Here is a 26905-nt window from a genome sequence, read left to right as displayed (position 1 = left end):
TCTGGGATCATTCGCATGAACCTCCTCTCCAATGCCAGCACATTTTTTTTAGATAAGGGGCCCCAAAAGTGAGCACAATATTTCAGGTGCAGTCTGACCAACGCCTTATATAGCCTCTGCGTTACATCCTTGCTTTTATATTCTAGTCCTCTCGAAATGAATGCAAACATTGCATTTGCCTTCCTTACCACCAACTCAACCTGCAAGTTAACTTGGGTCTGAAATCTCTTGGTTTGAAAGGCAAAACTTTCACCACAATATGAATTTAATAGAACAGCTGCTAAAAGGCAACATCCATCATTATGAACCCCCATTACCCAAACATGCCCTCTTCTCATGGCTACCACCAGACAGAGGAGCCTGAAGACACACACTCAATATTCCAGGAACAGCTTCTTCCCTTCTGCCATCAGGTTTCTGAATGGACAATGAACCCATGAACACTACCTCACTATTTTTGTTGCTCTCTTTATGCACTTATTTAATTTCACTTTTATATTTCTTTCTTACTGTAATTAAGTTTATGTACTGCAATATATTGCCACTGAAAAACATTTTGTGACATACAGCAGTGATATTAAGTTAAAAAAATGAATTATCATTCAACCATACATGAATACACATGAATGCAGCCAAGTGAAATAGAATTCCTCCGGGACGAAGGTGCAAAACACAGTACCAGCAGTCACACACAGCACATATAAGATAGCATTAAAGTCGCATAAAAAATATATAATCTAGCCCAAGTCCCCAAGTGCCATGTCCTGCAGATTGATGGTGCATGAATGTCATCAGCAAAAACAAGCCCTCAACAGTCTTCAGACGAACGCATGCACACATTCCAGCTTGTCCACCAAGTGAACACTGGAGGGCAGAATTCTAATTGTGAATCTGAAAACCTCAAACACACTCCACTAACAAAGAATTTTCCACACTGGGAGAAAATATGGAAAAGAGAATCAGGTGAGCTCATGGTATTTTTGTAAACAATCTCACAGCTTCAAAAATAAGTAGTGTGGAATCTCAAGGGTTACCTCAAGCCTCAGAGAATATAACACAAATACAGTCAGTATAATCTACAGATTGAGCAATAAACATCAATTACAGGTACAGCTTCCACTCTGACTACACCTTTTATGCAAACACTTGCTAGTAGCTTCTAAATGTACATCATCATTTGCATTGTACAGAACTCTATTTGTTTTAGTGTGTACTTTGTACAAATATACCACAGTCAGTAAACCAGATACCGAGCTTCCGCCTCTTAATGTCCCTGTTTGATTAAACTATACTTACATCCACTCAGGCCTCTTCCAATTATTATCCAAATGCATCAGTTTAATCTCCATTTTCTTCCCCGGTTCCCACTGAGATCATCTACACCCTCTGTCACAACCAACCTCAGCAAACGAGAGTTTCTCAATCGCAGCCGTCTATGGATGGAACAGCATTTTTTAATTTCCCACAGGAATTCTTACCGAGATATTGATAGCCTCGTACTTCACAAAGACAAGCATTCTCTTTGTAACTACTCTACCAAAACTCATCAATTTTATTTATTTATCAAAATACAGTGCTGAATAGGCCTTTCTGAGCCATGCTGCCCAGCAATTCTAACCTAATCATAGGACAATTTACAATGTCCAATTAACCGACCAACCATTAATTTTGGACTGTAGGAGGTAAGCAGAGAATATGGAGGAATCTCATGCAGTCATGGGGAGAACGTACACGCTCCTTATAGGTGGTGGTGAGAATTTAATCCAGGTCACCTGTAATGTAAAGCGTGTGCTAACCACTACGTTACCATGCCACCCACATTCTAGTAGGTCAGAGGAGAGTCTGCTGTTCTCTGCACAAGTTCATGTTTGCACAGATGCAATGAAAAACTTACTTGCAGCGTATAGTAGCATCGTATATGCATTCACAAAAAAAACAAATTAATCAATTTTTATATTTATAAGAACACAATAAGAACAGAGCAAGCAAAGTGCATTTAATGCAAAATGGTCAGAGTTGTTATAGTGAGGTAGTGATTACTGTCGTGCTGGTTGGTTCAAGAAACCAGTGGTTGAAGGGAAATACGTAGCCATTCTTGAACCTGGTGCAGAAGCCTCAGGACCCACACCACCAGTTTCAGGAACAGTTATTACCCCTCAACCATCAAGCTCTTGATCCAGATAGCATAGCTTCACTCAACTTCACTTGCCCCGTCACTGAACTGACCCACAACCTATGGAATGACTTTCAAAGAATCTTCATCTCATGTTCTCTATATTTATTGCTTTCTTTTTTTTGTATTTGCAGTTTGTTGTCTTTTGCACCCTGGTTGTCTGCCCTGTTGGGTGCAGTCTTTCATTGATTCAGTTATGGTTATTATGAGTTTGAGTATGCCCTCCAGAAAAAGAATCTCAGGGTCATACATGGTGACATATAAGTACTTTAATAATAAAGCTACTTCGAACTTTGGTGGTGTGGGACTTCAGGCTTCTGTACCCCTTGCCCAATGGCAGCCACAAGATGATAGCAAGGCCCAGATGGCGGGGATCCTTGATGATGGGTCTTCCCTTCTTGGGACACACTCCCTGCAGATACCACCTCACATTTCTTTTCCCAAACAAAATAACAGACCCAGCCTGCAGTGTTTCTGAATGTCGACAATTCCCTTTAACTCCCCCCCCCCACAAAGATGTTGCTCCTAAGTTCCTCCAGCAGAAAATACCCTGTAAGTCTTCTCTGCACCCTCCTATGCTTTGTTGTAATGCGGAGACAACAGATGGAATATCCCGAGTGTGATCCAACTAAAGTTTGATGCACATTCAGTGTAACTCACCCATTGTCCGATTATCCCATCTCAAATCATGCCTCACCAATTAAAAAAAAAATAGTCAAAGGTTCTGGGCTTTGCAGACTGAGCCAGCGTTTAGTTGCCGCTCCCTAATTGCCCCTTGAGAAGTTGGTGATGAGCTGCCTTATGGGGTACACCTACGGTGTTGTTAGGGAGAGAGTCCCAGCGACGATGAAGAAACACCAATATATTTCCAAGTAAAGGTGGTGAATAGATTAGATTATGAGGACACACAGTCCTCTTTAATTGTCATTTAGTAATGCATGCATTAAATGATATAATGTTCCTCCAGAATGATATCACAGAAACACAAGACAAACCAAGACTGAAAAACTGACAAAAACCACATAATTATGACATATAGTTACAACAGTGCAAAGCAATACTGTAATATGATAAAGAACAGACCAAAAGTCTCAAAGCCTCTTGAAAGTCCCATCATCTTACGCAGACGGTAGAAGGAAGAAAAAACACTCCCTGCCATGAACCTCCAGCACCACAAACTTGCCGATGCAGCACCCTGGAAGCACCCAACCACAGCCGACTCTCGAGTCCATCCGGAAACTTCAAGCCTCTGACCAGCCCTCCGACACCGAGCACTGAGCACCATCTCTGCTGAGCGCTTCGACCCTGCCCCAGGAATAGGCAAAGCCGAGGATTTGGGGCCTTCCTCTCCGGAGATTCTCGATCGCACAGTAGCAGCGGCAGCGAAGCGGGCATTTCAGAAGTTTCTCCAGATGTTGCTCCGTGCTTCTCACGTCCGTCTCCATCAAATCAGGATTGTGCATGGCCCCCTACTTAACAAATACGGTATCATCTCGGAGTGGCTGCGAGCGCTGCGTCACGCCACCATCTTCTCCTCCTCCTCCTCGAATACAGGTCTTTTTATAGAATCTGATACAAACATAACTATATAGGATCTAGATATTCTGACCCACACTCCAATTCAGAAGGTAACGGTAATGTATCTTAGCTACTGCCAGCCCCAAGCAACCTCAGACGAAGTAGCAGTAGTCAGGGTGGTGTGTGATTTCAGGTGGTAACGTTCTCCTCTCACCAGCTGATAAGAGGTGGTGGGGTTGGAAGGTCTGTCTGAAGAGTCTCTGTGAGATACTGCAGTGTGTCCTGTAGATGGTGCATACCTTGCAATGGTAGTGGATGAGCTGCCTGTCAAGCAGGCCACTATGTCCTGAGTGTTACTGAAGCTCTGCTCATCGAGGCAAGTGGAGAGTATTCCATCACACTCCTGACTCGAGCCTTGCAGGTGGTGGGCAGGCTTTGGGGAGCTAGGTTAGTTAATCACTGCAGGACTCCTAGTGCCTGGCCTGTTCTAATAGCTACACTGGGTATATGGATACTCCAGCCCAGTAATGATTTGTATGAATAGGAGTGGTCCTTGCAACAATCCTGGTGGAATGTCACTGTTAATTGCCACCCATTCAAGTTACAAGGAAAAATTGAATAGATTAGGACTTTATTCCTTGCAATGCAGAAGATTGAGGGGAGATTTGATAAATTTGTACAAAATTATACCAGGGTGTAGATACGTCCCTACCAAAGGAGGTGTAAGGCGCTCCTTCCCTCCACTAGCCTGCAGGTCACCTTGGGCAAGATGCAGTGCCTGCTTAGCCCTACACCCTCTCCCCCACGATCAGGGTCACGTGAAGCCATGGGAGCAGGTGGTGGATAATTGAATGAACAGCTGCTGGATATCACAAGTTCTGGTTATGCGACCACTGATGTCAGGCAGACTATCGCTGAAGATATTGATAATGGCTGAGGTTGCTGGTCTTATAAAGACATTTCCCAGAAGGCAATGGCAAACCACTTCTGTAGAATATTTGCCAAAAGCAATCATGGTCAAAAGATCATAATCACCCGTGTCATAGGACATGACATGTAAAGATGATGATACACAATGATGAGGGGTATCGATAGGGTAAATGCCAGCAGGCTTTTTCCACTGAGGTTGAGTGGGACTACAACTAGAGGTCATGGGTTAAGGGTGAAAGGTGAAACATTTAAGGGGAAGATGAGAGGAAACTTCTTCACTCAGAAAGTCATGAGAGTGTGGAATGAGCTGCCAGTGCAAGTGGTGCATGTGAACTCCATTTCAACATTAAGTTTGGATAGGTAAATATAGTAGGAATATGGAAGATAATGGTCCTGGTGCAGGTCGATAAGACTAGGCAGCTTAAATAGTTTGCCACAGACTAGAAGGGCCAAGGGTCTGTTCCTGTGCTGTTCTATGAATCCATGACTCATTTCTCAATGTCTGCATTTAAGCCAGATAACAATCTATTCTGCTGCTTGTCTCCTGACATCACATTCTCTGAAATTTATCGGGTTGTCATTGGCAACTGGGACATTACTGTCACATGGACCATGTCCATGAGAGAGAACTCACACAGTTGAATATAACCAGAGTCTGACTTCAGGTTGACACAGAGAATGAGATGCTGGAATATGGAGTAACAAACAATCTGCTGGAGGAACTCAGGGAGTTGACCAGTGGAACAGACCTGATTCAGGGCTTCAACACGAAATAGAGACAATTCCTTTCCTCGAATTGCTGAGTCCTTCCAGTAGTTTGTCTGTTGCTCCAGATTCCAGCATTTCAAGTCTCTTGTGTCTCCAGGCTGCTACAGGAATGCAGCAAGTTGAGCAGCATCGGCAGCAGATAAGAAATTCTTCAGGTCAGCTTGAAGTCCAGCATCCTAATCATCTTCTTACTTGTTTTTGCCTCCACAGATATTGTCCTGTCTGCTACTTAATTCCCAGCATTTTCTGTTTTCATTTCTCTTCTTTACCCTGTCTGATTCTACCCCAATGCCCAAACTGAGTCTCAGATTGTACATTATACTGCACACCAACCACTATGAATAAAATAAACTTTGGAAGCATACATCGTCCCAAAATGTTCAAATTCCTACAAATTCCACATTAGACCGTAAAACAAGGGAGCAGAAATGGACCAATCAGTCCAACGAGTCTTCCCCATCATTTGATCATAGCTGACCTATTCTCTCTCTCGACCCCATTCTTCTGCTTCTCCCCATAATCTTTGACACCCTCACTAACCAAGAGCCAATCAACCTCTGTTTTAAATACACCCGAGGATTTGGCCTCCACAGCTGTTTGTGGCAAATAATTCCACAGATTCATCACCATCCAGCTAAAGAAACACCTCCTCATCTCTTGTTCTAAAGGGATGTCCTTGTATTCTGTGCTGTGTCCTCTGGTCCTAGACTCCCCCACTATGGGAAACATCCTCTCCATGTCCATTCTGTCTGTGTCCTCTGGTCCTAGACTCCCCCACTGTAGGAAACATCCTCTCCATGTCCATTCTGTCTGTGTCCTCTGGTCCTAGACTCCCCCACTATAGGAAACATCCTCTCCATGTCCATTCTGTCTGTGTCCTCTGGTCCTAGACTCTCCCACTATAGGAAATATCCTCTCCATGTCCATTCTGTCTAGGCCTTCCAATATTCTGCCAAAGAAATGGTCCAGCCAGCGACTTCTTTGTCTACGTGCTTGTGATGCTGCTTCAAGTACATTTTTCATTGCCCCTGTACATACGTATGTACGTACGTGGGCTTGTGCAGACGACAATAAACTCAACTTTGAAATTTGTAATGATAGAATCGTGGGGGGGGGAGAGGGAGGGGAGAAATGGGCTACTGGAAAAATGAATGTCATCCCTTCTATTAATCAATCATTTTCAAATTTTAACTTCAACTTAAGAGTTTTTCACAACGCTCTCAACAATGTCCTATCAAAAGAAGCCGATCATTTTCAGCAGAATCTTCAGGACACCCAGTTTTACTTGATACAGAGCTGCATTTTGCACAATCACATCAATAGCTACTGGCTATCTAATCTCAGATAGGAGGGCATCGAGTGTCTAGGGAGGGGTAGCACTCTGGTGAGGGGGCTTGTTGTGTCCATTCTGGGGCAGCTCTCTCCCTTTGTTCCCCACTGGGAACTCAGCTCTCACCTGTGGCTCTAAGCAGCTGTTTGAATTCCACATCAGCCACACCCTTTCAACAGGCAGAATAAATCAGGAGAGGGTAACCAGTGGCCCTCATATCCTGGTGAGATGGGGAAATGCCTGTCCTAGCATGTGAATTCAGCTCGGCGAACGGGGCAGGTGAGATTTACAGTGAGATCCAACGGCCAGGATGGCTGTTCCGGAACCTTTATGGAGAGCAAAGGGCATGTCAAGGCACAGAAGCAGTCATGGTCATTCGCTGAAACAAAGTAAAACTCCAGTTTGTGACGACTACTCGTACCCCTGGACCTGGACTTCCAAGGTCAAGAGAGTGGAACTGCCCGACTGCAATAGCTTTTCCACTTCAAAAACTCTCCTGCACAGGTTTCCTGTTATTGTCGGACGCAACAGACACCCAATCAATCAAGTCACTCACAGACGGAATCAAACCTCTGGGCATACCAGTCTTCTGCAAGGACAAAGCAAACTACTCTAATTCTGTAAGGCCAAGCATATAGAACAGTACAGCACAGGAACAGGCCCTTCAGCTCACAATGTTGTGCTGAATTAAGTTAGTAATCAAATGGCCAATCCTGTCTCATGATCCTCTCGTATCCCTTTTGCCTATCACCTGTCCAGCTCTTGGCTCCATCCCTCCCCCTCCTGTCTTCTCCTATCATTTTGGATCTCCCCCTCCCCCTCCAACTTTCAAATCCCTTACTCACTCTTCCTTCAGTTAGTCCTGACGAAGGGTCTCGGCCTGAAACGTCGACTGCACCTCTTCCTAGAGACGCTGCCTGGCCGGCTGTGTTCACCAGCAACATTGATGTGTGTGGCCAGCGAAACAATATCCTCCCATTGTCCTCACATTCACGTGCCTATCTAAACGTCTCTTGAAAGTCTCTAATATACCTGCCTCTACCATCACCCAGGCAGCACATTCCAGGCACCCACACCCTCTGTCTAAAACAACTTCCCCCTGACATCTTCCTTTGAAATTATTCCCTCTCACCATAACCTCATGCCCTCTGGTATTAGAAATTTAACCCTTGGGAAAATATATTGTCTGTCTACTCTATCTAGTCTCAATCTTTTAAATCTCTATCAGATCAAACCTCTACCTGAAAGCTTCTCTTTCAGCAGCCAAATTTAATAAATGCCAATGGAAAAGGCAAACTGACAACCTTCCTTAATGCAAATATGAGTGGAACACCAGCTATTTGGTTGCCAACACCCCAGTCACAAACACCAAAACACTAAATTAAATGTTCAGGTACAGCTGGATTTCAGTAATACTTGTGCATCTAAAATCGATTCATACTAAATCACGCGCATCACAATTATGACATCAACAAGTTACAGAATGAGTTTTTTGGACATGGAAGATGCAAGTTCAGGTTTCAATGTAAACTGAGTTCATTTCTATTTTCTGCAAGATACTTATTTCAATAATGCTCCATAACCGTGAAGAGCTGCCGGATGAGTGGAATCAGCAAAAATACTTCAAAAGGAAAAGCAGAACCTCATCCTGGAAACTAATATTCCACAACTAAACTATCAGCTGAAAGGCAATAAGGTCAACAGCAAGGATAAAGCCTTAAAGTTGAACAGCTTTGCTCCATCTGCAACAAAAAGTGGGATTTCCCGGTGGTCACCCATTTCAATTCTACTTCCCATTCCAACATGTCAGTCCATGGCTGCCCCTACTGCTACAATGAGGCCACACTCCGCTTGGAGTCTGTTTGGGTAGTCTCCAATCTGATGGCATGAACATCGTTTTCTCAAACTTCTGGTAATTACTCCCCCCCATCATTCCCCATTCTCGCTTCCCTTTCACACCTCCTTTTCTTACCTGCCCGTCACCTCCCTCTGGAGCTCCTCCTTCTTCCCTTTCTTCCATGGTCTTCTGTTCTCGATCAGATACCCCCTTCTCCGGCCATTTATCTCTTTCACCAATCAACTTTCCAGCTCTTTAGTTGTAGTTCTTCCTCCCCTCCACCCACCTTCTTATTCTGGCATCTTCCCCCTCCCTTTCTCGTCCTGATGAGGGTCTCAGCCTGAAAAGTCGACTGTTTATTTGCATCCATAGACGTTGCCTGATCTGCTGAGCTCCTCCAGCATACTGTGTGTGCTTTAAAATTCCAACACTGAATGTGCAGCACACACGAATTATACCCAAACACAAGCATCTGGACGGTCCCAAGCCTGGCTGTGAAAGGAGGAGAGTTGGGCATAAAGCTAGCAACCTCATCCCGTAAAAATGTACGCCATAGCAGCATAGTGGCTAGCTTGACGTTATTACAGCCTGGGTGTTCTGGAGTTTGGCGTGCAGTTCCAGCGCCATTCTGGAAAGAGTCTCTACACATCCTCCCTATGGAATGTGTGGGTTTTCCCCAGGTGCTACATTTTCCTCCCACAGTCCAAAGATGTACTGGGTAGGTTAATTGGTCATTGTAAATTGTCCTATGATTAGGTTGGAGTTAATTGGGGGTCGTAAGCCTAAAGGCTTACTCTGTACTGTATTGCTAAATAAAAATCTAGTGCTACAGAAATGCCAACAGAAGCTCATCCCTGGGAAAGGAAGGACATTCGAAGATGGGCTACACCTGGGGACAGCTTGAAAGACCAACCCAGGACAGAGGACTCTGGTGTGCTGATAGGGGTGATGGGCTACCATGCTCATCAGCGTATGTGGTATTCAAAAATAATTGCTAAAACAAAGGCAAAATCCCTCTCTAATTCTCCTGTGGAGGCACAATGTATGTGAGTCCAAGCAAATACTGGAAGGTGAAAACCCAATGTCTGCAATGGACTATGAAGAGACACTGCCCTCAGCACATCCTTTCCTCACCACGCCAGTCACCTAAACTTCACACCTCAGTTACAGACAAACCCCGTCTACAAACCATCCAACCTTCACACTTCAGTTACAGACAAACCCCGTCTACAAACCATCCAACCTTCACACTTCAGTTACAGACAAACCCCGTCTACAAACCATCCAACCTTCACACCTCAGTTACAGACAAACCCCGTCTACAAACCATCCAACCTTCACACTTCAGTTACAGACAAACCCCGTCTACAAACCATCCAACCTTCACACTTCAGTTACAGACAAACCCCGTCTACAAACCATCCAACCTTCACACTTCAGTTACAGACAAACCCCGTCTACAAACCATCCAACCTTCACACTTCAGTTACAGACAAACCCCGTCTACAAACCATCCAACCTTCACACTTCAGTTACAGACAAACCCCATCTACAAACCATCCAACCTTCACACCTCAGTTACAGACAAACCCCGTCTACAAACCATCCAACCTTCACACTTCAGTTACAGACAAACCCCGTCTACAAACCATCCAACCTTCACACTTCAGTTACAGACAAACCCCGTCTAAAAACCATCCAACCTTCACACTTCAGTTACAGACAAACCCCGTCTACAAACCATCCAACCTTCACACTTCATTTATGGACAAACACTGTCTGTAAATCAACTGCTGATTGACATTTTCCATTCACTCGTCTTTATCAGGGACTGAATTCAAAAGTCTGTCAACTTGCTGACGCCAACACGAAAATGAATGTGAGCAACTGTATTGATCCAGTCATCATTCAGAAGCATGGGATGTTTCATAAATCAGTGTAAATGGTGTCAGCAATGTGCACTCGTTTTAAAGAAACTGATTTCGAAACACTTCTCTGCTGATGCTTCAGGAAATGCAGGCTGGAATAAAAAATAAATTGTGCAAGATTTATTTACTTATTTTTAAAACACATTCTGAGTGAATTTTATTCCAGATATGGAACTATATTCCACATCATAAATTTTTAGGAAGTGATTTGTGAATTCCCTAAGGATGCATTTCCATAACACAAACAGCCTTTAGCATGGTGGGGGATGGGGGATGGGGGTCACCAGTATTCTTGCTTACAAGGAATGAAGACGCAGAGAAGTTTAACCAGGATACTGCCTGCACTGGCGAGCATGTCATATGAAGAAAATGTAGTTTCAGTGAGTTAGGGCTTTTCCCTTTGGAACGAGGGAGGATGAGAGGTGATCTGATGGAGGCAAACAGACAATAAGAGACATAGATAGTAGACAGCTAGGGCCTTTTCCCAAGGGCGGAAACGACTAACATGACGGGGCATAATTTTAAGTTGATTAGAGTAAAGTATCGGGGGAGATGTCAGAGATAAGTTTGTGCTTTTTTTAAAAAAAACAGAGAGTGGTGGATGTGTGGAAGGTGCAGCCAGGGGGGTTGGTTGAGGCAAATACATTCAGGGCACTTAAGAAAATCTTAAATAGGCAGATGGATGATAGAAAAATGGAGGGCTACGTGGGAGGTATGGGTTAGATTGATTTTGGAGTACATTAGAAGTTCGGCACAGCATTGTGGGCTGAAGGGCCTGTACTGTGCTGTAATATTCTATGTTCTGGGAATCAAACAATACAATTGGTGGGGATTTCACTGTCAACAATAGTTCCGTTTGGATATTAAAACAGAATTAAAATGCATTATAACAACAAGAGACGCTGCAGATGCTGGAAATCCAGAGCAACACACACAATGCTGGAGGAACTCAGGTCAGGCTGTATCTATGGAAATGAATAAACAGTTGATGTTTCAGGCCAAGACTCTGCTTCAGGACTGGATAGGAAGGAGCAAGATGCCAGAATAAGAAGGTGGGGGAGGGGAAAGAGGTCAAACTGGAAGGTGGTAGTGATAGGTGAGGCTAGGTGGGTAGAGGAGGGTGGGGGGGGAGGATTAAGTAAGAAACTAGGTGGAGACTAAAATGAGTCTCTTGAGTCATCACACAGATTAACCAATTTGGGGAATCATGCTATGCTAACTTCAAAAGCACTCGCAGAAGGTATGAAACAAATTTACCATATGCTCTGAGTGAGCAGTTTCAATTCTGTGATAGAATTCCACATATTTTGGGCACATTTGATGTTAAACTCTACATTCTTGATTGTTCATTGAAAACTTATAATGTTTTTAAAAGCATTTTCCTTCCCTATATCCACACCCCACATCTCTCCCACTCACTGATGTTGAGAGTAATTTCAAATTATGACCATAATACATTGGAGCAAAATTAGGCCATCCAGCCTATCGACTTCATTTCGCCATTCCAGCATGGCTGATCAACAGATAGTAATCCTTCTTAACCCCACTCTCCCGCCCTCTACACATAACCTTTGACGCCCTGACAAATCAAGAGCTCTGCTTTAAATACTCTCAATGCCATACCCAAGTCATAACACCGAGAGACTTCATCCCAAAGTATGCAAGACTTCCTTGCTGTCTTGGAAGAGTTAAGAGTGGCTGGTGCTTAGATCCATCACGTCTGAGCTAAGTACCAGCACAGGACTGTGGAGATCGGGAGAGTGGAGGGTATTGTTTGATGCAAGGCCTGCATGTTTGAGAGTCCGAGGCCAAGGACTGGTGGCCCAGTGGCGGCATTTCCTGGCGTGGAAGGCAGTTGTGAGTGTGAGTGGGTTGCGAAAGCCTCTTGTTTTGTTCTGGTGTTGATGCTGTTGCTTGTGTTCTACCGAATATAGTGGGCATGCCATATTGGCACTGGATTGTGTAGTGAAACTTGTAGGCTGCCTCCAGCACATCCTTAGATTGTACTAATTGTTAATGCAAATGATGCATTTCACTGTGTGATCAATAAATCTGAATAAACATTGAAACACACAGTGAGATGTGTCTTTTTGTGTCAATGAACAATACTGTCTGAGGATGTGCTGGGGTGATAAATAAATCTGAATGCTTGCAGAATTTCAGGTTGATACAAGGGCCCAGAACTATGCATTCCATTACTCAGTTTTACACAAATACATGATGAAGGACCCAAATTTTGTGATTAGGATTAGATTAGATTAGATTAGATTAGATTAGAGCACCATTTTACAAAGCAGCATAAATGTATCAAGTTAAACAGTTTCAAGAACAGTGTCACCAAAGCCAGCTCCCAAAATACCGCCAAACACAAAGGCTGTTTTCCATTCAGCTTTTCTTACCGAGGTTTGTGACCAGTCAGCATGAGAAAAGCATCATAAAACAATGCAGGCACTGTATGACTGACAGCAATCCAATAGTGATGCAAAATGGGATTGGAGCGTAGGTTAACATTTGGGCGTCTCATTGCCCGTTCTAAAGGATTCATCTTGAAGGACAAATTTACATGATATTCTGCAGAGAAAATAAGTATGATGTTGTTTTGAACAAAAACATTGCAGATACTAGAGGGATAAAAATGATTTAAAGGAACAAGTCCAGGCTTCAAAGTCATTTGGAATAATACTCAGTGAAAACAGAAAATTCTATAAACGCTTGGCATTTATGTTCAGAGAAACAGTTAACATTTCAGTTCTCCACCAGAGATCCAAAGCAGTAACTGTGTCTCTCTCTCTCCACAGATGCCGTCTGACCTGATGAGCGTTTCCAGTATTTTCTGCTTTTATATTTACTTATTGACATACAGCATGGAGTAGACCTTCTGGCCCTTCGAGCCTCGCCACCCAGGAATCCCCCAATTTAACCCGAGCCTAATCACAGGACAACTTACAATGACCAATTAACCTACCAACCGGCATGTCTTTGGACTGTGGGAGACAACCGGAGCACCCGGAGGAAAATCATGAAATCACAGGGAGAATGTAAAAATTCCTTACAGGCAGCAATAGGAATTGAACCCAGGTGGCAGGTACTCGAAAGCGTTGTGCTAACCACTACGCTACCATGCCGTATGCAGTGTCTCCAGATTTCCAATTTTGCAAATGTAGGCTTATCATTCACGGATTAGTTGCATCTAGTCAGATGCCAACGTTACACTTCAATTTAGATTACTCGATGATGACGGCAAAATAGTCTTGTTAAATCACAAAAGAATGTTGCAATGATGACCCTAGTCCTTGGTGAAAGTTAAAGATACACAAGTTCTTAACCATTCATGGGACACTTTAATCAAATGGTGACAGTAGACCCTTTGCCATTCGAACGTGTCTTCTTCATCACACTGTCTCAACTGGACCCACTCTCAAGCTAGAATTTGAGGAATATTTGAGGATACTTTGAAGCTGGAAAACTTCCTTTAAACATGTTCACAACTCTTCAACATTTCTATGTTTCAGCAATTTCACGATAAGCTTAAATGAGAGAAGCTACTTGTGCATTAATCTACATCATCCTTTCAGGAAGAGTGACACACGGCAAGATCACCAATTAGTATTCATTGCTGCTGTATGAAGCACCCATTTGCTGGGGTCCTTTGCACATTAAGTGGCCGGGAAGAGATAATGAATTGAGGACTGAGAATTAGAGTACATTTTCAATGATTCAGTTAAGCATACAGGGTAAAGCTAGCCACCATTACCTTGGTTTTCTTCCAGTAAGCCTGAGGTAGACATCATACAGGAATGCTGGGGCCTTATGGCTTACAGCAATCCAGTACTGATAGATCAAGTGATTGGAGGTTAGATTTACATTGGGCCGCCTGAAAGCCTGCTCGAGAGGATTCCTCTTGAAAGTGGATATTACATGGTATTCTGAGGAAGAAAAGTTGCATGACAGTATGTTGATTTTCTGCATCTACTCAAAACCTCAAGCAAGGTCAACAAGGATCATGGCGAGTAAAGGAAACATCAGAACAAATGCACAAATGGTCTTTGGTCACCACAAGTGGCATTGCCAGAAATTAGCAATGGGAATTTAGAGAGGCCAAATTTCACCTTTTACTGAACAATCAGCATTTTTCATCCAGTATGCTGAAAAAGTTTTGAGTTTGAATATTGAATCTTTATTTTATTTAGATCTGCGTCACCGAGCAACTCACCGACTTAACTTTAGCCCAATCTTAGGACAATTTACAATGACCAATTAACCTACGAACCAATTAATGTACTAAAGTCTTTGGACTGTGGCAGGAAACCCAAGCACCCAGAGAAAACCAATATGCACTAAGAAAGAACATACAAACCTTGCTACAGAACACACTGGATTTGAATTCCAAACTCCAATGACCCAAACTGTAATAACGTAGTGCTAACAATCTGGGAAATTCAGATTCTGACAAACTGATGTGTTACCTAGTGTTGTTTTACTAGGTTCTGGCAGAATAACCACTTGATTTATGTTCAGTTGGAAAACTAAACATCTGACCAAAACAGAATTAAGCAACTCCATCTCTGAAAATTATAGAAGTTTTTCTAAAGATCCGAAAGTGACTGACCAACATGAAGGCAAAAAGATATTTCAAAGTTTGAGTACACCAACCACCATAAAGAAAGGAAGTGAGAGGTCTGTACCAAGCACACACCAAATTGTAACATATCTTTTAACACGTAATCCTGTCAGCTGCTGAATGATCCCAATATAAAACTGTAGCAATGGTATTGGATCAGGGTGTTTAACTGTTATTTTTTTGAAGTTTAACAATTGTTTCTTTGTGTTTTATAAAAATGTAACTATTTAGTATGTTTCCTAGTGGTCACAGTATAAATAAATAATTGTTCAGTGTGTCCCCTACAGGTTACATTTGTACAATTCTGGAAAGCTCTGGTAGCTTCTCTGGTGCTGCGTTATTTGAATCGAAGCTTTCTGGTTGGCTGAATCTTATCCGCAAATTTAAATGGATTGTTTGTTACCTATGGGTAGAGAGAAAGCGGGACATGCAGCGGAACCACTTTCTTTTCTTTATGCTCTTCTCGCTCTACTTACAAGACCTCTGTCACTATCCATTTCAGATGTGCTTTGTTCTATTAACACTTAATAAAACTATCGTGATTCAACAAGTTTTGTGCCTTTTTCCTGACTTCCGGAAAAACTTTGGATTAAAAACATCAGAATCTAACAGTGGTATACAAAGACGATAACTGTTCTTTGGAGGTACCTATCAAGGTTGGCTTTATGCATTGTATACGAGCTACAAAGGGAATCGGTTTGCTGACTGGTTATCCTTCTTGGTTACTTATGTGAAATTTATTGTCGCTAGTAATACAAAACAAGTAAATGCTGGATCTAAACACAAAATAATGAATCTACATTATTAGAGCCCGTTAAGTCTTTATCAGCATTAAAGTGCCACAGGTCCACACCAACCATCACACTCATTGTCATCAGTGTGTTACATGGTGGAAAAATGGCAAGAATCAAATCCAGATTGAAAAGGAGGTCCAGAGGAGATTTATGTGAATGAGGAGCATTTGATGGCTTTTGGCCTGTACTTACTCAAATTTAGAAGAATAAGGGGAAAATCTTACTGAAACTTATCGAATATTGAAAGGCATAGTTAGAGTGGATGTGGAGGGGATGGTTCCTACAATGGGGGAATCTAGGATTAGAGGGCACAGCCTCAGAATAGAAGGGTGTCAGAGGTGAGGAGAATTTGTTTAGCCAGAGCACAGTGAATCTTGTGGAATTCATTGCCACAGATGGCTGTGGAGGCTAAGTCAGCGGATATATTTAAACCAGAGATTGATAGATTCTTGATTAGTCAGGGCATCAAATGTTAATGGGAGAAGGCAGGAGAATGAGACTGAGCGGGATAATAGATCAGCCATGATGGAATAGCAGAGCAGACTCAACGGGGCAAATAGTCTAATTCTGCTGCTATGTCTTATGGGCAAGTTGATTTTATATTACGTACACATAGTTAATGATTTCCTCTTTTTACAGGCAAATCAGGTATTTATTAGACACTCAACTTTCCAGTTTGAAACAGTAGGCTGGACAATTGCATTAGATAAGCTTGAATGAAAATCTGAAGTTACACCAAAAAAACTTTCACTTCTGAATGTAAACAGAAACACCTTTAAAGGTGTGTTAACTTTAAGCACTTAAAAGTACCATTAAGTATAATGTTCATGCAATTTAATGTTTCCAGTTTGGCAACACTTACTTCAAACCAACAATTTATCTTTAACATTTTAATAAACAAAAGGCACTTTACTTGAAAGATCAGGGGAGGTGCTACTGACTGAGAAGGTTTAAAGTATTTAACATTACGTGGAGTTTGCTACAAAGGAAATAGCAGCTATTTTATTTAGAGATACAATATGGAACAGGCTCTTTGGCCCAACGAACAGCAACTCCTGGCAACCCACCTATTTAACCTGAGCCTAATCACAGGACCAATTACAATGACCAATTAACGTACTGTGGGTGGAAACCAGAGCACCTGGAGGAAACCCACACAGTCACGGGGAGAACATACAAACTCCTTGCAGACGGTGCCAGAATTGAATTCCGTACTCCAGAACACCCGAGCTATAATAGCCATGCTAACCATTACACTACCGTGGCACCCCTGGATCATTAAGGATCACTTTTAACAGAGACTTCACTGAGCTGGCACCCCATGAATTTTGAAAAGCAGCATGGAAAGATCACGTGAAAAGAAAATGTCACCTAAAAAACTTTGGTACATCAAGGGAGGAATGTTTAAAGATGAAGCAATCATTCTAGAAGCAATAAAACTCCTGGCCTTGAGGAAATAAATTTGAGAGATTTTTGAGAAGAAAATTAAAGTGAAAGTGAATATTTTCATTATTTGACTCCCTGCATATTAAGAATTCATGGTGCTTTTCAACCTCATTCCCTAATCTGTAGTGGTGACTTTCTTTTCTGTGCAAACAGCAGTAGCATGCAGGCAATTAGTTAGAGGACAAGTTGGCCATCAAATGTCCTCCATGGGTCACAAAAGTGCAAGAGGCTTCACAATCATGCTGGAAAGCTCCCCATGCAAAAGGACCACATACATGGACACATTTAGATATCTTCCTTGGCTTCATTTCAATCAGAAAAACTCAGATCACTTCAGCATGCAGTTGATTACTCCAACACTACATTCCCACAACACACAGATTATAATTAAATCAAAATACAAGCGGTTAATATTTAGGTAAACAGTAAGCTTTGTTTCCTACCAACTTCACCCCAGTGGAAAGGATTGGTGCCACCTGTGGTACAGTTGTAAACCAATATATTTCTTGGCCTAAAGGGTAAAATTAAAAACTTAGTACATTGAATACAGCAAAAACTGTTCCCAGATAAAAAGTATTTTCATAGGTCATAATCAAAACAGTATTCAGCTTAAACCTTACCAAACCCTGCAAACCCCTTTACCATTAGATTTCTGAATGGGTATGAACTGATGAAAGACTGGCAGAAATGGAAGAACCTTGTGGAGGACCCATGTGCCACCTAGGCACTAATGGTTCAGACAATGAGATGATGATGAACGGATGAACCCTACCTCACTATTGTATTTAGCTCAGTTTTGTACTACATTTTATTACTTTATATATTTCCAATTATAATCTGTAATATATTTTATGTATTGCATTGTACCACTGCTGCAAAATAACACATATGCCAGTGATAGCAAACTTGATTCTGATTCTGCATCTTGGTAAATGTGATAATCATAAACCAATTACCAGTTAGCGAACAGGGACAAAAATCTAAATTAAATTGAAATGAATGGTCTTATCCCTCGGGGATGGGATACCCAGGATGAAAATTAAGTTATCTACACCTGATCCACTCTGTTGACACTCAGTATCTAAGTCAACCCTTTGTCTTAAAGATCACATCTCATTCTCACAACTCTGCTCTCGTCCTGTGACCTGTCCTGGGACTGAAGCCCTGTCCGTGTGTGTGGTGGATGCTTGGGTAGGAGTGCAAACAGGAAAGGGGCTTGTTTTGCTTTTGTGCTTTGTTTTTTTTTTGATTGTTATTTGTGTTGTTCTGCTGAATATTGTGGGCATGCTATTTCAGAATGTGTGGAGACACTTGTGGGCTGCCTTCAGCACATTTCAGGCTGTGTTGGGTGTTAATGACACACTTCACTGTATGTTTTCACCTGATCCCTCAACATTTTTCCTTGAGTCAAGAAAGCACATCAGTGTCTTCACTTTCTGAGGAGATTGAGGTGAGTGAGGCACCCCTCCTATTCTAACTATTTTTACAGGAGCATTATCGAGTGTGTCCTGATCAGCTGCTTCACTGTCTGGTACGGAAATTACAAGACATCTGACTAAGTCCCCACAAAGGATTGTGATGACTGCCGAGAGGATCACCCATCGGAGATATTTATCAGGAGCACTGCATATGCAGGGACCTTAGCATTGTCAATGATCCCTCCCATCCGTCCAACCATCTCTTTGACCACCCCACCCCACTATCAGTCAGAAGATACCGTAGTGTTATGACAAGAATTGTTAGGATGAGAAGCTGTTTCTTCCCAGAGGCCACAAGATTTCTGAACTTCCTGCCACAGCCCAGGTCCTACATTGCATGAAGTGCCAGTAGCTTTATAATGTTTACTTTTTAACCTGTGTTGTATATGCACATTATTTGCTAATTTTACTAACGGTAATATTACTTTATATATTGTGTGACAGTTATATGTACAGTGTTGTGCGCCTTAGTCTGGAGAAATACTGTCTCGTTTGATGGTATACATGTGTACAGTTGAATGACAAAAAAACTGAACTTAAACTTGATGTGATAATGAAAATGAACTTGAACTGGATGTGATAAATAAGTGAATCTGAATCCATAGGTCACCCTTTAGTAAGTACTCTGTCAAGAAGTCCTTGCCCCAGTACATGTCCAGTTATCTCTAAAATTTAGAGGAGTCACCTGCTGTACCTATGAACTCCCGAGTACCACGCAGCAGCCAGAGTCATGTTGATGACCACATCAACGGGGATCAGGTCAGCCACAGCGCTGTTTGCTGCTCTCATTGTGCGCAGGATTCCTTTCCCAGCCTGCAAGAGAAACCAGGGCAATATGGGTGCGGGTAAACAGTTCCAAAATTCATTGACAATTACATTACAAATCAAGGCAGACAACAGAGCTGCACACTGCACAGGATCGGAAAAAGGGTGCAGAAAGTTGTAACCCCAGCCAGCTCCGTCCTGGGTATTGGCCTCCCCAGCATTAAGGACGCCTTCAAAAGGCAGCATCCATCACTACAGGCCCCAGCACCCAGGACGTGCCCTCTTCTCATTGCTACCATCAGGGAGGTACAGGACAAGAGCCTGAAGACATACTCAACGTATCAGGAACAGCGTCTACCCACTGCCAGATTTCTGAATGGACAGTGAACCACGAACACTCCCTCAGTAGTTAGTTTTGTTTTTTTTCCCTCCTCCTTTTGCACCAGTAACTTAATTTTTTATATATAGTTCTTAACACAACTTATGTTTTTACTATACATTGCAATGTACTGCTACTGCAAAACAACAAATTTCACAACAAATGCCAAAGATATTAAACTTGATTCTGTACAGCAAACTAGAGCCTACAGCTGAAGAGGCAGCATAGCAACTTAGTGGCTAGCATTATGCTTTATGGTGCTATCAACCTGGGTTCAATTCCCATCACTGTCTGTAAGGTGTTCACACATTTCCCCTGTCCACGCAGTTTCTTCCGGATGCGTCGGGGTCCTCCCATGTTTCAAAGGTTAGTAGGGTTAGTATGTTGTGGACATGCTATGTTGGTGCCAGAAGCGTGACAACATTTGTGGGCTTCCCCCTGCACATCCTCAAACTGTGTTGGCTATTGACACAAACAATGTATTTCACTGTATGTCTTGATGTACATGTCACAAATGAAACTAATCTCTAATCTCTCTAGGCTCTTTCTGTTTAAAAAAAAAAGCCCAAATGCTTAAATAATAAAAATGCAGCGGGTGCAAGTAAAATGCAAATCGGCGATTCCACATAGGTCATGGGACGGCGAGACTCTGCAGTGCAGTGGAAGCACACACTTAGAAAATTTTTTCCTTGTATTCTAGGTTAAAAACTCAGCAGTTTTTTTGTGTCACCAATATATTTAACTCAGACAGTCTGAGGGCAAACAAACTGAATTTTGACAGCACACCAGAGGCTGGATTAGAAGTCTTTTAAAAGAAATGCAATCCTGAAGAAAGTTTAGAAGACTGTTTGCAGCAACATGGAAAATACTGGAAGAGGTCAGCAATTCAGGAGGCATCTGTGGAGGGAAATGGACAGCTGACATTTCAGAACCCTTCATCTGTCCACTTCCCTCCATAGATGATGCCTGAGCCACCGAGTGCCACAGGACCATAAGACAGGAGCGGCAGGGGGCCGTGGCAGCATAGTGGTTAGTGTGATGCTATCACAGTGCGGGCCGTCAGAGTTCGGAGTTCCATTCCAGCATTCTCTGTAAGCAAACTTGTACATTCCTTCCTGTGGGCGTTTAGTTTCCTCCCACAATCCAAAGACGCACCGGTTGGTAGGTTAATAAGTCATTATAAATTGTCCTAATCCCTTTTGATTAGGCTAGGGTTAAATAGATGGGTTGCTGGGCAGTGCAGCTCGTTGGACCGGAAGGGCCAGTTCTGAATAGTATCTCTAAATAAATTAGACCATTGTATCACGGCTGGTTTATTATTCCTCTGAACCCCATCGCCCAGCATTCTGCGTGTTACTTCAGATTCCAGCATCTGCAGTCTCCTGTACCTTCATTAGATTATTTTTATCTCTGCTGTTGGTCTCATCATACTGGGATATGGTAGAGCAAGCGGTAGTTTCTGTTACACAGAGAGTGGTGGGTGTGTGAAATACTCTGCCGGGGTGGCGGTAGTGGCAGATACATTAAGGACATTTAAGAAACTTTTAGAAGGCACGTGGATGATAGAGAAATGGAGGGCTATGTGGGAGAGAGGGGTTAGATTGATCTTTGAGTAGGTTAACAGTTCGGCAGAACACTGTGAGCCAAAGGGCCTGGAAGTGCTGTAGTGTACTATGTTCTAAGGACAGTGTGCGGTGTGGGGGAGGGAGGTGTGGTGGCACTGACATGGAGGCACCAGAAAGCTGCATTTCACAATTTGCTACTAAACACACAGCAAGCATAATTTGGGGAAACAGATTGGGAGAATTGCCTAAATATGCAGATAGAAATAAACTTGACAACAATAATCTCACCATGCAGGACATGGGGTACAGGAGCCTGAAGAGACACACTCAACATTTTAGGAACAGCTTCTTCCCCTCCGCTATCAGATTTCTGAACAGTCCATGAACACATCCTCATCTTCCGCACAACTTTTTTTTAATATATTTCTCATTGTAACTTAGTAATTTTTTACATATTGCACTGTACTGCTGCTGTAAAACAACAAATTTCACAAAAATGTCAGTGCAATAACCCTGATTCTGAGTGATAATTACACTGACATTGTACAAGTCTAATTAGCACAACGGTAAAGATTAATTTAATATTCCACTGAGTTAACTGCTATCAAACATCTAGCATTTCATAAAATATGGAACTGTATGGGCCACTCAGACAAAGATGTCATGCCAACCATGACATCTACTCCATGATCTATTTCACCCTTCCCTCCCACACAATCCATGAACCTCAATCTTCTCCTTACATCCATGCACCTACCTAAGTGTCTTTTAAAAGTTCCTACCATATCAGCTTCAAAAACCACCACCTGGTAGTTCACCTCAGGCACTCATCCCTTCCGGTGTGTAAAATAAAAACTACCTCCTTAAACTTTCTCCACTCACATTATACAGACATCCTATGGTGTTGGCCACTGAGTCCTGGAAAAATGCGCTGACTGCCCACTCTACCTGGGCTGGTTATCCATCAAATTCAGCAATGACAGGAAACCTGCGCAGGAGTGTTTTAAAAGTGAAAAAGACATTGCACTGGGGCAGTTCCACTTTCACGACCTCAGAAGTCTGGTCCAGTGGTACGAGTGAGCAGTACCACAATCGGAGTTCTTGGTTGCAGTGGATGACCATGACTTCTCCTATACCTTGTTATAGCCACAGGTGAGAGCCGAGTGTCCGGTGGGTCTCACAGGTGAGTGAGCTGCCCCAGAAAGTACACAACAAGCCCCTTCACCAGAGATGTTGCCCCTCCCTGAACACCCCGTACACCACCCTATCCCTTCCGCTCAATCTTATACACTTCTATCAAGTTGCCCCTCATCCTCCTTCACTCTAAAGAGAATAGCCCTAACTCACCCAACCATTCCTCATAAGATATTTTAAAAGATTTATTTTTAAACAAAGATTTAAAGATTAGCTTTATTTGTCACATGTACATCGAAGCATACAGTAAAATGTGTCATTTGCATCCCCAAATTTTTTTTTTATTTATTGCAAGACAGTGAAGAATAGGCCCTTCGAGCTGCTCCGCCCAGCAACCCCCCAATATAATCCTAGCCTAATCACAGGGTAATTTACAATGACCAATTAACCTATCAACCAGCACAGCTCTGGAATGTGGGAGGAAACCTGAGCACCCAGAGGAAACCCACGCGATCACATACAAACCCCTCACAGAAAGCAGCAGGAGTTTAACCCGGGTCGCTGGTACTGTGAAGTGCTGTGCTAACCACTATGCTTGTACCGTGCAGCCCGAAGTATCACCATGCTTCTGGCACCAATATAGCAGGTTCACAACTCACTAGACCGAACCCGTACATTTTGGACTGTGGAAGGAAAGCCACGTGGCCACAGGGCCAAGGTATAAACTCCATGCAGACAGTGGTGGGAATTCTGCCGATTTTACTGGTGATGCAGCAAAGCATTCCCACTCACTACACCAGTGGTCCCCAACCTCTGGGCTGCGGACCGATACCGGGCCGTGAAGAATGCAGCGGTAGCCAGAAGGCACCCAGCATATCTTTTAAGAAAAAAGCTGAAATAAACAAGCTAATTAATTAGGTGCCGCCGTCACCTCTGATCTGGGCTGATATTTACATGCTGGGCGGCACCTAATTAATTAGCTTGTTTAGTTTGGCTTTCTTCTTAAAGATGTGCTGGGTGCGTTCCGGCTACCGCTGCACTCTTCGCGGCCCGATATCGGTCTGCAGCCCGGAGGTTGGGGACCACTGCACTACACTATTGTACTGCCTTATTTCTTTGTGTTGTTTGGTTTCTCAAACATATTGCAACTTTTACAGGATATTCATACACCTTATCAGTAAACACTTCAGAGCTTATAACTAGCATTGCTTCATGTTGACCATTAGAACTTGCAATGAAGCCCATGCACTGTAATGGATATCACATAGCACCATTAGCTAACAGGGTATTGGGTTATAGAAGATGAGCACTTTATGTTGCAACTAAATACAATGCTGAGGCTAGTGTGTTTTATGTAGCCAATCTTAGGACCCAAGAACTGATGGAAGTGTATATTACTTACTGCAATGAAGAGCCCACTTGGTCCATTGAAGTTGTCAATCCAGCCCTGGGTCACAGGAGAGAGAAGAATAATGGAAAAAATATTATTCAATGTATTTAGTAAGTACTAATACTTAACAATGACATTAATTATCTAAAATACCGATCATCACCTTCCAGGACATGCACTCTTCTCTTAACTACCATCAGGGAGGAGGTACAGGAGACAGAAGGCACACACTCTATGTTTTAGGAACAGCTTCTTACCCTCCACCATCAGATTTCTGAATAGACAATGAACACATGAAAGCTGCCACACTATTTGGCTCCCTTTTTTGCACTATTTATATTTTCTATATTTCTTATTCTAACTGATATTGCACTAACTGCTGCCGCAAAACAACAAATATCACAAAACACTGACGTTATTTTGTTTTCATTGATTCTATTGTGTTTCTTTGTATCTACAGTGAATGCCTGCAAGAAAATGAATCTCAGGGGTGTATAAGGCAACATATATGTACTTTGATAATAATTTTACGTTAAACTTCCTGTATGTCAGTGATAAACTTGATTCAAAAATCAATAAAATTGGAATAAAAATACTAATAAAGGCAACAATGAAAACTACTTGACTTGCACAGAAACCATCCTCGGATGACAAGAATGTTCCACTTCACCAGACATCAAATAGATTTTATCCGTAAATCAGAAAGATACACACAAAACAAAAATCACTCAATTTGGTGACCATACTTCCACAGTATTGCAATGAATGACATCAAAAGGGTACAAAGTTTAAGAAAGAACTATTACTAAAGAGTAGTACATCAGAGATGCATTCCTCTCTACCACTGGTAGTATCTACAGGAGCCACTGTCTTAAGAAGGCATCATCCATCAATGGTCCTCACCATCTGGGACATGCTATCGTTTTGCAGCTACCAGTGGGCAGGAGGCACACAAAACTTAAGATCCCCAAACTTGTGCTACCAACTTTCCTCACCCACTATTTGTAGCCATGATATCTGTCGTGTGCCAATAAGCTCTGGGAATTCTTCTTCTCCACTTTCCTACCTCGATCCTTTTGAGGAAGAATCCTTAATATCTGCCTCTTTGCCTTGGTTACCCAGTCAAGGAGGGGTTAATTAATTGGCTCTGAACTTCCTCTATGATTCAATAAGATCAAAGCTAATCCCTTGCTTTGTATATTTTCTCGCAATCTCCATATCATAAGGAGAAGAATTAGGCCATTCAGCCCAGTGAGTCTGCTCCACCATTGTGGCTGACTTATTATCCCTCTCAACCTCATTCTCTTGCTTTGCCCCATACCCTTGACCCCCTTACTCATCAGGAACCTATCAAACTCTATTCTAAATATACCCAATGACTTGGTCTCCACAGCTGTCTGTGGCAATGAATTCCATAGAATCACCACCCCTCTGGCAATAGAAAATCCTCATTTCTGTTCAAAAGGAATGTCCCTCTATTCTGAGGCATGCGCTCTGGTCCTAGCCTCCCCCACTATAAGGAACAAGTCTTCAAATAATTCAGTCACATTCTTCAATCAAGCACTAGCAATCCTTCAACAATACACACAAAATACTACTGTGGGAGGTGAGGGAAGAGATTGCTGAGCCTCTGGCAATGATCCTTGCATCATCAATGGGGACTGGAGAGGTTCCAGAGGATTGGAGAGTTGCAGATGTTGTTCCCTTATTCAAGAAAGGGAGTAGAGATAGCCCAGGAATTTATAGACCAGTGAGTCTTACTTCAGTGGTTGGTAAGTTGATGGAAAAGATCCTGAGAGGCAGGATTTATGAACATTTGGAGAGGAATAATGTGATTAGGAATAGTCAGCATGACTTTGTCAAAGGCAGGTTGTGCCTTAGGAGCCTGACTGAATTTTTTGAGGATGTGACGAAACACATTGATCAAGGTAGAGCAGTAAATGTAGCGTATATGGATTTCAGCAAGCCATTTGATAAGGTACCCCATGCAAGGCTTATTGAAAAAGTAAGGAGACATGGGGCCCAAGGAGACATTGCTTTCTGGATTCAGAATTGGCTTGCTGACAGAAGGCAAAGAGTGGTTGTAGAGAAAAAAGAATGCCCTTAACTCCGAGTAGAGTCATCGGGACGCCGTCATGACGGCATTTTTTTTTTAGCAGGCCTTCTTATTTTTACGAGGCCGAGTTGCCAGCTCAACGCTCAACCCAGCACGGATGGAAAGCGTGCAAGGGAGCCAGCTGGATTCAAACTCAGGAGCCTTCGCTCTGAAGTCCGGTGCTGATGCCACTACGCCACCAGCCGGCCAAAAAAAGAGTGGTTGTAGACGGGTCATATTCTGCATGGAGGTCGGTGACCAGTGGTGTGCCTCAGGGATCTGTTCTAGGACCTCTTCTCTTTGTGATTTTTATAAATGACCTGGATGAGGAATTGGAGGGATGGGTTAGTAAATTTGCTGATGACACAAAGGTTGGGGGTGTTGTGGATAGAGTGGAGGGCTGAAAGAGGTTACAGCAGGACATCGATAGGATGCAAAACTGGGCTGAGAAGTGGCAGATGGAGTTCAACCCAGATAAATGTGAGGTGGTTCATTTTGGTAGGTCATATATGATGGCAGAATATAGTATTAATGGTAAGACTCTTGGCAGTGTGGAGGATCAGAGGGATCTTGGGGTCTGAGTCCATAGGACACTCAGAGCTGCCGTGCAGGTTGACTCTGGTTAAGAAGGCATACAGTGCATTGGCCTTCATCAACCGTGGGATTGAACTTAAGAGCTGAGAGGTAATGTTACAGCTATATGGGACCCTGGTCAGACCCCACTTGAAGTACTGTGTTCAGTTCTGCTCACCTC

At 42.7% G+C, this 26905-nt stretch overlaps 1 protein-coding gene across 5 annotated transcripts in view; it reads right to left on the bottom strand.

Moving 5' to 3' along the window:
* far1 (fatty acyl CoA reductase 1) overlaps positions 1 to 26905 on the bottom strand; it is a 135814-nt gene that overhangs the window by 16567 nt on the left and 92342 nt on the right. For 2 of the 5 annotated variants that reach the window (XM_063061593.1, XM_063061595.1), the window contains 4 exons: positions 24069 to 24113; positions 19509 to 19636; positions 17789 to 17856; positions 14239 to 14410 (listed from right to left, as the gene is read on the bottom strand). In XM_063061593.1, the coding sequence (XP_062917663.1) occupies positions 14239 to 14410; positions 17789 to 17856; positions 19509 to 19636; positions 24069 to 24113 (413 nt within the window). Of the gene's footprint in view, positions 1 to 12883; positions 13056 to 14238; positions 14411 to 17788; positions 17857 to 19508; positions 19637 to 24068; positions 24114 to 26905 lie in introns of all 5 variants that reach the window. The other 3 variants (XM_063061594.1, XM_063061597.1, XM_063061596.1) reach the window with 3 other exon arrangements.

This window comes from Mobula hypostoma, chromosome 11 (genome assembly GCF_963921235.1).
Source record: "Mobula hypostoma chromosome 11, sMobHyp1.1, whole genome shotgun sequence".
NCBI classification, from domain to species: Eukaryota; Metazoa; Chordata; class Chondrichthyes; order Myliobatiformes; family Myliobatidae; genus Mobula; species Mobula hypostoma.
Note: the sequence above shows the minus strand (reverse complement) of the source record. Positions and strands in the feature narration are given on the sequence as shown.